At 38.1% G+C, this 12751-nt stretch overlaps 1 protein-coding gene across 8 annotated transcripts in view; it reads right to left on the reverse strand.

The window, feature by feature from the left end:
* Positions 1 to 2626: 2626 nt before the first annotated feature.
* pbx3b (pre-B-cell leukemia homeobox 3b) overlaps positions 2627 to 12751 on the reverse strand; it is a 58761-nt gene continuing 48636 nt past the window's right edge. Inside the window, exons 6-11 of one of the 8 annotated variants that reach the window (XM_067604890.1) lie at positions 12330 to 12359; positions 8245 to 8410; positions 7578 to 7655; positions 7013 to 7125; positions 6028 to 6117; positions 2627 to 4339 (exon numbers count right to left, since the gene is read on the reverse strand). In XM_067604890.1, the coding sequence (XP_067460991.1) occupies positions 4247 to 4339; positions 6028 to 6117; positions 7013 to 7125; positions 7578 to 7655; positions 8245 to 8410; positions 12330 to 12359 (570 nt within the window). In that variant the 3' untranslated portion in view covers positions 2627 to 4246. The remainder of the gene's footprint in view (positions 4340 to 6027; positions 6118 to 7012; positions 7126 to 7577; positions 7656 to 8244; positions 8411 to 12329; positions 12360 to 12751) is intronic. The other 7 variants (XM_067604926.1, XM_067604909.1, XM_067604899.1 and 4 more) reach the window with 7 other exon arrangements.

Raw genomic sequence — 12751 nt, forward strand, 5'->3', positions numbered from 1 at the left:
TTTTCCGTTCCAAAACAGTTAAACTGGGTAATGTAAAGTATAAAATGTAAAGCCTAAGCAAAGCATATTAGCTAACTTATTTGCTTTTCCCTTTTTATACAGTGCCATATTTGTGTGTTTTAATACAATTAGATTTAAAATTAAAATAAAGATAATAATATCTAAATAAGTTCATGGCTACATCACACTATGAGTATTATTGTCAACATTCATTCTTATTTCAGATGCCATATTGCATGAGTTGAGTGTGATTAAAGAAATATGTGTATAGTATTGTTGTGTTACTGGCAGCTGACTTCATTCTTAAAGCACTATTACGTCCATGTAGGTTTTCAAATACATGAAAACTCTTGCTTGAATGTCTTGCCTATAATTGTCAAACACACAAAGGATTCATGCTATTAAACCCAATACTTTAAGTGCACTAACACACTGAGCTAACAATGCATTACCTAATGTCTGTATGAGTTTTGTTCCATTATGTCCACCCTGCTGAGCCACAATATACATTCACTTTGGTTCTCTGATACCATATACAGCAGGTTTCCTGTGGTGGAGAACACTGCATCTGTCTATTGAAATCTTTGCCCTCTTCATGGGGAATTGGTGTGTTTTGGGCTTCACATCTCTGATACAGTGTGTGTTTTAAAATCAAATACATAAGTGATCCTGATGGTTGAAGTACCTGATCACGTTAGCTGTTAGTTTGTGAAATGATGTAAACAATTGTTTAGTGTTAACTGAAATCAGCTTTCACAATAGCCCCATTTATGTCTGTCCTGTGAACTATAATCTATTGGGTTATGATGTTTTATATTCTTTATGTGACTCCACTCAGATTAACCTATTTTTTCCTTACAGAAAATACAAATTATTCCATCAAATCCAAAGTGAATGTTACTGCACACATTGTTCATGTTTTAGATGGGTTTTTGTGTGTATATCACACTGCATATAGAGTCACATTTATAAATGAAAAATACATATATGGCATCTTATGAATTTCTGTTTGAACCTCCTACCTATTAAATTTAGCAATAACGTTGATTCAATTACAGCTTTTTATATTTTAATATAAACAATCTCTCTATTGAAACACAGTATAACATGGGTCTGTGAACAATGCACTATAAGCAATAAATCAAACTGAAAAAATTACATTCTATATTTAATCTAATATGAACTCTACCTTAATAATATAAATGATATCTTTCTCTGATTTAATTGGCACTTGCTTGGTGCATATTGCTAATGTAATTCTGGATTTCCATATTTAATGATGCATGCTTTTCATGGTGAATTTTACTTAGAAAATGTCGTATTTAATGAACCTTAGAAAAGTCTCTAATAGGCATAATCTCAGAAAATGTTCCTTCTTTATTTAAAAGGTTCTGAGGCCAATTTTGCTGAGTGCAGTACTTAAAATCCAATAGTTGAAGTCTTGAGGAAGCAAATGTATCTATTTGTAAAGGTAGAATGAGCAAATAGATTATAATCCAAATGGCAGAGTACAGCAGAACTGGACCTCAGACTCCAAATGCTTTTATAATTCCTGTGAGAGGAAATATGTATGCATATGCACACTCCATTATTATTAGAAAAGAATAGTCTTAAACAGTATTGCAATGGAGCATACTAGCATGTGTGCATGAACTTAATGGTAATTAAAACATTAGAGGAATGCTGCACAATCTCCCCAAAGCAGGATTAAATCATTATTAATAATAATTAAAATAAATAATGATATGTAAAGTAGTTTGGACATCTGTGGCATGGGTTTCAGGTATAAAGATATGATTTTCACAGAAAGGTGTTCAATGAATTTCTGCACTGGTTGAGTGGACAAACATGCTCTCTCGGGAAACCGTCTGTGCATTGCGCTTGAATTAAACTCATGCTATGCTGTTACATCTCACTTGTCTTTTTCCTGTCTATCTACACTTGTGTGTTGAAATCAAAACAAATTATACACAAAGGCTCAAAAATTCAAATTAGCTGAACGCCATTTTGCTGCAGTGTACAAATACGGTATGTTACAGCAATATCAAAAATCCAGGAGGGTCCATGACTGAGAGACATAAACACTGGACACAAGCACAGGAGAGGGAGACAGGAATGAAGAACTCTGCTGAGAAAATGAGAATAAATGGATGTCAATTTCCATGTGGAATTGGTAACCAATGATCCATTAAGGCAGCCTTTCCACAACAGACAGACAAAATAGCCTGAATTAGAAGTGCCTGACATTTCAGTTAATTGCACTAACAATGTCAGCTCCACAGTAGCTGCAAACCAGGTTAAGTCCTCACCTTCTTAAATCCATATGAAACAACAACCACGTACAGAGCTTATACTGTATGTGCAAGGATAACGGCAAATGATGAATGAATTACTTGAAATATTGTATTGACATGAATTATTTTTTGATAAAATTCTGTAAATAAGGAAAATACACAAGAGGTGTTGTTAAATTATTGACTGGTGCTGGCTTAAATGAGTTCATAGTTAATATTATTGGACAGGTGCAGCACTCCCTCCATTAAAATGTATCCTTTACTGGCAGTTTATGAAGAGGAAAAGTGCCTCTCATACTGACTTAACAAACATGAAAGAAAACACAACTTGCTGTCATGAAAGCAAAAGGTTTATTCATGTTTGAAATTACACAACTACCACAAGGAAGACTTTTCAGTCCAGGGTGTAGTCTGGTTAGAAAGTAACACTAAACATCTTTAATACATTAGAATCACTGCCACAAATCATTTGTCATGACTTTTCAGTTTCAGAATCACATACAATAGAAAAAAGAGAAAAGAAGGTTTGAACCCTGTTGAACAGAGCTGGAAATATACAGTTCTGAATACTGAAACCTCTATGCATTACAGTTTTTATAGTGATTTTTTTTCTTTCTTTTTTTGCATGATTTAGTAACAAGATGAGCAACATTCAAAATGTTTTTTTTTTCTTCAGTATTTACAACAGTTTTACTGTTTGGTGTTAATTTATCAACAATGTTCATCGCACCACCTTCATAAAAGCCACAGACCAACAACTTCTTCACCCCCCCTCCCCATCTACTTTTCATGGTATTAATATTGTTATCATTTTCATTTTTTTATTTTTGTCGTTTTAAGCTGCAATACAGCAACCGCATTTTATTAAAAGATTAAAATATACATTAGATTACATAGAGAATGAGGAAGTTTACAGTGTTACAAGATGTAATCAAAATAACTACATAAAAAACATTAAATAAAGGCAACAAAAGAAAAACTATGGTGGTGATATTGTTTAGAGGTAGTAAGTGAGCACTCTAAGCTACAGAAATGTTGGAAATTGTTTGTTTCTATGAATTTTAATGAGGTAATAAAGCTGTGTATTGATTGGTGGGATGTATAATTACTCTTAAGCTATATTATGTACAATTTTTCGTATGTAACAGGGCCTGATCCTGTGTGGCATGAGGGAAGGTAATGTATCTACTGTGGGGGGGTTTGTTGATTTCCATAAGCAGTACAAAAAAAAAAAGAAAAATGTTTACATATGTACATACTAAACATCAAATTATAAAATATGGAATGGTGTCATGTTATAGTCAAGCAATCAATTACACTTCTTTATGTTCCAGACTTTGAATAGTCATTTGCTTGTACTAATGTATACGGCTGTAAGGCAAAATAAATCTCGAAAGTAACTACAAAGCTGCCATTGAGCTGTCAACAGTAGCATTGATGAGTTGCTGAACAAGATTGCAAGCACATTACAGTCAAATAAACAGCTGCTTTAATCTATGTATTGTAAGAACTGAAAGAGAAAGCAATTATCAAAATGGAAAACGGTAATTAAATCAAGAATCAGATAAATGGCCATTTAAAATGTCATAAAATGTCATGTAAAATACACACAAGTGTCATCCAGTATTTTGGGTTCAGAGGAGATAATTATCCTGAAAGTTTACTGAGTAACATCCGAGGGCTGTTTTATATTTTTACATGTGTGTGCTTACCCCTACAACAAACAAATAAGAGCATGGTGATTTATGGAGACAGAAAGAAAACACTGAACAATCAAGAAACACTGGGTGTTCATGACGGAGAATGTCATTTGCGTGTGCGGCATGGTCGTGGGACATTTTAAGGTACAGGAAAATGGATCTGTTATGAAAAGGTTTTGTATATCCTCTGCTGTTGGTCAGCCAGTTAAAGAGTCCATGCCCAGCTTGAGGCTAAGATGCGTTATTAGCGGATCAATTCGAGGTATCGGAGTGCACACTTCCAGGTCCTTCTGTCGGAGATATTACAGAAGACGGAGTCGTTGCATCTTGCCATCCCCCATTAGCCTAAGACATAAACAGGAAAAGGTTGAGATTACAATCACATTCTCTGCAATATGTACAATTTAATACCCAAAATGTAACCAAACACTCAAAAAATGGAGAGACTTTGAGATTCTGGTTGCACTTATGTGTCAGCTGATATTTAAATGTTTTGGACGCAGTGATGCCGTGTGATTAGTCCAGACTCTTAGCACTCTTTGCAATTCAGTAACATCAGCAAAGAGACTCTTGGAAACAAATTTGTCTCCTGTCCCGACCAATGGGAGCAGTCCCTGAAATCAGTGTCTAAGCAGATTTCAGCAGCGGCCGACAGCTTGTCGCTACATATTCTCCTGTCAGTCAGGAAGAGGGAGGGCTCGGGCTGGGTGAGGTGGGGAGAGCTGAGTGAAAGTGACAGGGCAGGGCCTCTCCAAGAGAGCCAGTCTTAGCCAGCCTGACTTTGCTTTGCTCCAGGCATGACCTAGCCTTTACAGGATCCTTCTACGTCACTGCCAACAAAGCTAAAGGTTAGTCTATGCTAATATATCTATAAGGCTCTTTCTGGGTTGTCGCTACAAAATAGGAGCTTTGCAATAACTGGACTTATTCAAGAATATTATATTAGTGTAACTAATTTTATTTTGATTCTCTTTTTGTCACATGTGAAGGTTAGTTCAGTACCGTCAGCTGCTGTTTTAGCAGGGATTGTACAGAGCTCTGGTGAGCCACTAGGCACAGGTCTACACTGCACATGGAAGTGAGAAACCTTGTGAGAAAGTGAAAAACACTTGATCCTGCTGGGAGTTGACATATCTAAAGAGCTTATAGCAATAAGGCTTCAGCAAAGCCAAAATGACACCAAAAGCACTGAATGCTGGCACCATCCTCCACCATTTGTTTATATAAAATGTGTTAACTGTTTTTCACAGAATATATATATTTTCATTTTCCAGTGAGATTGCTGCAAAATTCATAAATTTAATGCTTAAGCTTTAAATAATATCAGACTGTGAATATGCGTGCATTTTACCCAACAGGCATAACAATATAAAGTGAGCAAATACTGAGCTTCTGATATAGTGAGCAGAGAGAGAGAGAGCTGTCTGATGCTATTTCTCTCTCTCTTCATCCTCTCTCATCAACGAAATTAATCTTTACTCTGATAGCTTCAGATTATGCGCTGCTTTACAAAAAGGCGCCATATCAAACCTCATCAAGGAAGATGGAATTCATGTCTGGAAAGAGCTGCAGGCGATCACATGTTCATATTTTATCATGAAGATAAGGCTATGGAAAATTCTGTGAAGCATTTCAAAATAGCTAAACGCAACAGATACCGTGCAGAGAAAGCCTTTTTTCATCTCGTTTTGGCTTGAGTCAAACAAAGTATTAAAAGACGTCTATTAAAGTAAAGCTGGAGGTTCCTTACCCCTGCCCCGCAATATGCTTTATTAAATGTTACTTTTACTCGTGTCAGGTGGCAAAGTGACAAGATGTTTACAGCAGCTAATATTTTACGAGCCAAGCTTCTTTAGGATGCCAAAACACGTGCAAAGATGGGTCTACCTGTATGTGTGCAATGCAATATAATGTACAACACAGTCATTAAATATGATTAAAAACGGTGTAGCGAATTCAGAACAGCATGAACTCATGTCACACTGCCTATATCTTACCAATGTATATGTGAAACCAATAAAACCTCTACTTACATTTAAGCCATGTGGACTATACATTGTGTTTCCCCCAAGAGCATCATTGTATCCTGCCGTCTGACTGATAACATGGCGCAGGGTATCCACCTGAAGGGGACAGACAAGGTGGACAGGCTGGTCAAGTCGGTGTCTCGCAGCAGGCCAACACTAACTGTAAACATGCTCAGTGAAGCAACAGATACTGACTAGTGTGAAATCACAAAGGGACTCCTGAGACACCAAATGTAATAACCAGATTTGCAACACAGCTAATAGATTTTCTAATGAAAAAAAAAAAAAAAAAAAAAAAAAAGGCATACTAAAGTTACTAGCATGCTCAAATCCATGGCATCTGCTATAGTGGCTATGGATTACTGAATAAAAAACAAAAGCATAAGTGACAAAAACATAACACATACACTATGGCTGTTTTAAATTAGTTTTTATTTTTTTACCTTAATCATGAATAAGCATAGATTGTTTTCATAAGTGCATGGTTGCGATTGTGTGTCGGTTGCGTAGCTGCGTTAAAACTTACAAAATGGAAGACATCAACAACAAACGATAACAAGATGAGACAGGAAGATAGCAATATAGAATACAGAAAAAAGGGGAAAACACAGTACCAAAAACCCAATACCAACCCAAGAGCTCAAGTCAAAGCCAAATGCATTCACAAAATGTTATTTAAGATGTTTGGAATAGTAATCAGGAAATTGCTTTGCGGCATGATACAGCAGTGGGGTGGGATTATATTTTGGCTGCCAAAATATTCCATCCAAAGCGAAATAGTCAGTAAACACTTTGTTCACATCAGTCGGAGGTATCGGAGGCCTCACGGTGGTAATTTGAACTGCCCTCGCATGAGCAGCATGGTTTTTCTTATTTTCTATTTTTGGTTTAATGTGCTTCAGACTGCACTGTGGATGGCTCAGTACACAGGCAAGACAAGGACAGCTCTCTGCACTGGTAGTCAGGAACTGTCCCTGATTGTTGATCCTACCTGTGACTGTACATTGGCTCCGACTTGTGCCCCTTGGTAAGAATCCCCATTCAGACTCTGCATGCTCAAGAACATGTCCCCAGAGTTTGGGAGGTTAAAAGAACCTGAAGAACCTGGAAAGGGAAGATGTAAGTAGCTGAATACATGAGAGGGCTATAAAGGGAAAGCACACACACGCACACGCACAAATAACGCAGACACACACACACCACGCATGTGTCTGCATACACAGACTCAACTCAAGCAGACACATAGAAATACACTGAAGAAAAGACTCCCATAAAGCAAGCAACTACAAGGGTTAGGGAGGAAAGGAGGGAGAGCAAAGAAACAAACAGAAGAGGACGATATGCAGAAGGACTGTAGAGGATATACAGATCTTTTTACAGATGCGGTGGGGACACAAATGAAATGAAAATCACATGACACAAGGGACCGGTTCTATATGTGGTTGGTCGCTTAAGCTCCCAATTGTTCCACATCACCTACTTCCAATCTAACGTTGGCGGGAGGTATCACATGGTAAATGACAAGGACAATAAGAAGCTTATGAAAAGACCAGTACCAGTAAACATGTTGGTTAAAAGAGTGTTTTTGCTCTCTGCAGAATCCAGCTGAAACTCTTCATCTTTCATCTGGAATCCTGGGTGCAAGAAAAAGGGACCACTTCATAAGCTTACCACATCCCGACGCAGGTCATCCTAGTCCATTACATTACTCATTATACCGGACTAAATATGCCCTTTTAGGCTTTGTGTTTTTATATGACTTATTTAATATGAATTGCATATAATGTCATTTTGATATAATAATATCATTGTATGTAAAATGCTCCCAGCAATTATGTTTACCCATATTTAGCAAAAAAGCACTACCATTCACTGGAACTACATACCATTACATTACAAATGACAGGAAGTTGACAGAAAGTCAAGGGAAAACAAATCCCATGGCATCATTCTGAATTCTCGCTTTTTTTTATTTTGCCAAAAATACATGTGTTCTTGGTTCACAAGTCAGGAACGCTCTCTTTATGCATGAGTTTGCTTGGCATCAACTGTCTTATAGACAGGAGACACTGTGATCCCCAAGCTGGGAGCAGAGCCTGTCACTCTTGCCTGTGTGAATGGTGCATGAGAGAGTGAGGCAGGTAGGCAGCAGGTTAAGGGCTGAGGTAGAGGGCAGATCTTTTTTTTTTTATTTGTCTTTTGTCTATATGCAGGAGTGCCTACCGGAGTTAGGTGTGGTAGGGGAGTTGGCCTGGCTGTTCTGCACTGCAGCGGCTGCAGCGTGTGCTGCATTTACAGCAGTCTTGGCAGCATACAGGTTGGCTTCTTCCTGAAACTTGCCGATATTTTTCTTGTACCGGATCCTTTTGTTGCCAAACCAGTTGGATACCTGTGTGGGAGAGCAGAGGGAGGAGGAGCAGAGGAGTCAGACGTCAAGCAGCCACAGCACCGTGCACTGAGCAGTGTGATTGTTTCAAGATGTCATGTTTGGGTCCATCAAGTACCCAATTCCCAGCCCCTGCAGTAATGTCCACCGGGTACACAAGCTAATTAAGCCATAATCAGGAGCCACTTGTGTCTTCTCATGGATGGGAGCATGACATGCTCTCAGTTCTGTCTCCTGACAAAACTAAAACACAAGGGGCTCCTACTGCATAGACACTAAAGTTATTGTATTATATGTGTATATATATATATATATATATATATTATATTTTTTTTCATATCAAGGCCTGTTATTAAAGATATAAATCTTAATGTTTCCCCACTTGTGAAATATATATTTGATCATATTTACTCTCTACAGGTAGTTTAATATTTTACTAAAATACTTACATATTAAAGCATGCATACCACCTCATAATATAATAAACTGTTTCCTTTCATTAATGGCTGGCATGAGCACCATTCTTACTGGAAGTGCTTTAATTTTGATAATAAAAACTTTAATACAGCCATGAGACATTTGTTTATATGTGTTGGAGTGTGTGCGTGTGTGTGTGGATATGTGTGTGTAATGGGGAGGTGGGGTGGGTCGTGTGCTCAGTGATTCAGAAAGCAACTTTTGTTTATAATTATCAAAAACAAGAGTTAGAGGCTAAAGACCTGTAGACATGAGAAGCAGTAAACACAGATTATTGGGGCAGTCAGAGTTAATTGGTGTGTTAAAAAAAAGAAATTTTTACCAAAGAGAAATGGAACTCTAAAGGCAGGAGGGAAAATTATTATATGAAACTGGGTATATTCAGATTTGGAGCAGTTGGGCACGCTAATTTTGTTGAATTGAAATGATGACATCTAACATTAGTCAGAGACCGAAAAGTTGTATGAACCTTATGTGTGAATGCTGGCTCTGCAATAACAGTGGAATAATAATGAGATGATGCTTGCTTTTAATGGTCCTATAAATTAGAGTGTCTTGTCGCGGTACTGCTGCCCCCCTCTCAGGCTCTGCAGCCCACGGCTGGACCAGCCAAAGAGCAGCTGCCCCTAATGACGCTTTATTTAATTTCCACCCATGTGCTTAAATTTTAATATCCCCAGCAGCCCGCCAATGTTGTGGTGTAAAAACTGACTGGATTTGCAGGACATCAGATCATTTCTATCCTGCACGTCTCTGTGCTCTAAATCTTTAATATCTAGGCAATTAAAATTAATGACCATTCAGGCGAGGCCCACTGTTGGCAGGGTTTCCTTGACATCAATTGTTTGATGGGTTTACCTAGAGGTTAAACTAACAAGCAAGGTTTAATTGGAAGCAATGAAAGCCCTGGCCATCATCCTTTTTACTTAACCTGCTTATAGTGGATTGTAGGGCCAAAGACGATGCAATATTCTCGCTCTTTAAGACAGCTTACAAAGTGCCCACAAATGCCTGGAAATCATAGAAAATGTTTTCCCAACCTCATCAGTCTGTTTAATTTAACAATATACAAACAAATGTGTTAAACACAAGTAAATGTATTGAAATGTAAATTGTGAAGACATATTTATCATTAAGTGTGACTGTTAGCAGTAACAGACTTTACACTAGTTTACTTTTTGCCACATATTATTACTTTAACCAATGTGGCAGCGATGCAATCAAATCCTACAGATTTATAGTAAAATGTGAGTGATTATTTCAAGCAGTAACAGATGAAAGATAAACTTTTTGTTCATTCTGCTCTTATCCTTTTGGGATAAAGTGTGTTATGACTTGATCCTACCACTGTATGGTGTTACAAGACTAAACAGACTCAGCAGTGTTGGCATTAAATCCTCTAGATGTTATACCACCCTTCTCCGTTCTACACACACATTTCTCTCCTGCCCACTGAACTCTGGCTTTAGTGATTCTCGGGTTCAGCTAAATATTGAACAAATGCAAGGCACTGTAAGGTGTGGAGCACAACCCAATCTACAGAACTAATTCCCTTTTATCTTGTGGCAGGCCATGCATTCAATTGACTCCTATGTGTGGTGAGAACCAGGTTGTGAGACTGAATTACCTGACATCAGCAGCCTCAAAGGCAGCGATTGTATAATGACCATGCAGACTCCTTGCAAGAACACGATACCGTTGCCTTCGTTGCTCCCCACCGGAGAGGCCGTGGAGCCGTAGTTAATAATTCAAACTATTTCACCCTATTTCAGGTCAATACTCCTCGCTAGTCAATGAAAGGTAATCTGTCTATGATCTCAATATATGAGCTTATAAAGCCCTGAGCCTTAAATACAAATACAAAAGCCGGTCTCGCTAGCTGTGATACCATCAATTATACAGGCTGCGTTAATAATGAATGATACCTCAAGTCTTAGTTTCTCTAAATTTACTATGATCTGAAATATTGAAAAGTGTCACTCAGAGGAATAAATCCTATCAATGTAGGTAATCTAAATTAATATCTGCATTGGGATCTGCTTTAAATGTTGAACACAGCGTCCCAATCACACAGATTATATCAGATATGTCTTCTGAAACATCCATAAACCCTAACACAAACCAAAGCCATCCAATCCCATGCTTTCATTCAGCACGGCACATGCAAGGTGACTGCGGAAATAAGACGCATCCTGCATTTAGAGAGCCACCTCTAAGTAATGTCAGCAGCTCATTTCATTCAATTTTTAGCAATAAGCAAGCAGGATTCAGTATTAGTCAAATCAGACAAATCAGATAATAATGTATACATTCAAAAATTCTGTTTGTTTGTTCATCACTGAAGCTTTTTCTTGAGGCCATTTGAAAAAATAACACTGCATCTGAACTGCAGGAATCTGGACTTGCACTCAGGGAAGTCGACAGTGCATCACTTGCATTTTAAATGATCCCTGTTAGAATGATGCAGGGTGTTTCGTCAGCGATGATGTATTGAGCAGAGCTGCGGACTGATATTGGCATACCATTCACGACGGATGGTTTTTACTTAATGAACTGCTTGTGTAATCAACAAAGCCCGCAAAAGAGTTTGGGGTGTTTGAAAAATGACTTAGCTGAGCCCTCGGAGTGGCCACAGCGAGTGGTTTGTGACTCTGAAAGGCTGGAGCACGGTGAGGGATAACACACTTACGGCGCACTCAGCATCATGTCGAGCCTCAGAGTTTGTTACTCACTTAAAATAAGCCAAAGCACCAAGAATAAGTCAATAAGAATGTCTGCCGTGGCCTCCGCTCGTCGAGGAATACACCACTAATGGGGCCTAAGATGAGTTCAAGTGAATTTTTAAAAGCCCTCTAATTTCTGCATAGACTGATTTGTTCTCATGGGAACTCGTACAGTGGCCTGTTTAGCGAGGCACTCAGAAATCAGAGTGGAGCTCCATTTGTGAGGGTCGGTGCCCATTTCTTTAACTGCTATGAAGCACACAGTGACCGGAGGTGGGCGGGGGGGGGGTTAAATAAACTCAAGAGCGCAGTTTGAAGATTCAAAAGACCACACAACCTGTCGACGCTCTACAACAAACAAAAATAATGTAGTAAACAATAGCAAAAAAAGTGGAATTTCATGTGACACATTTTGTACACACAGAATATGGTGATAACATGGGTGTGGTTTCAAAATATGAATTAATCAAAAGTAGTCTGTGTACTTGTGTGACTTAAAGGTGGGATGTGAATGCTGAAAAAGTCTTATCCACTCTTTTTTTTTTTTTTTTTTTTTAAATGTAAATTTAAATACTGTCATTTATGATAACATGAGCATTGAACCAGTAGTGTGAGGGAGGGAGGTTCTGTGCAGTGAAAAACTGTGAGTCTATTACATACATAAATAAACAAAGGAGGTACAAAAAAATGAAAACAGTGGATCAGGAGAAGTTATGACATACCTGTGATACTGTGATGGTGCTTCCCACCCCCTGAAGGCAAAAAAGAATGGGCTTTTACAGTATCTGACTCTTCATGACTACACTCAATATACCCCTCAACACCCCCTCCCCACACAGAACAAAACACTGCAGATTAATCGTTATTGTATAGATTAATGTTTCTCTGATATCGTGTCTCATGAGGACAACCATAGAACAATAGAGTATAAAAAAATCTAGATAGTAGTCACAATCATAGCAGGAAAGGGAGAGCACAGGATAATAATACTTTGGATGTGGGGGTTAGGTGTGAGAGATATTGCCTTCAGGTTTACCCAACAAGGAGGCTAGGCTATATATATATATATATATATAAAGTGGGAAAGTCACATCTTGTAAAATTTAAAACATAACTGTGAATTAGCAGAGTTCTGCAAGGTCAC

The sequence above is a fragment of the Thunnus thynnus genome, chromosome 2 (assembly GCF_963924715.1).
Source record: "Thunnus thynnus chromosome 2, fThuThy2.1, whole genome shotgun sequence".
NCBI classification, from domain to species: Eukaryota; Metazoa; Chordata; class Actinopteri; order Scombriformes; family Scombridae; genus Thunnus; species Thunnus thynnus.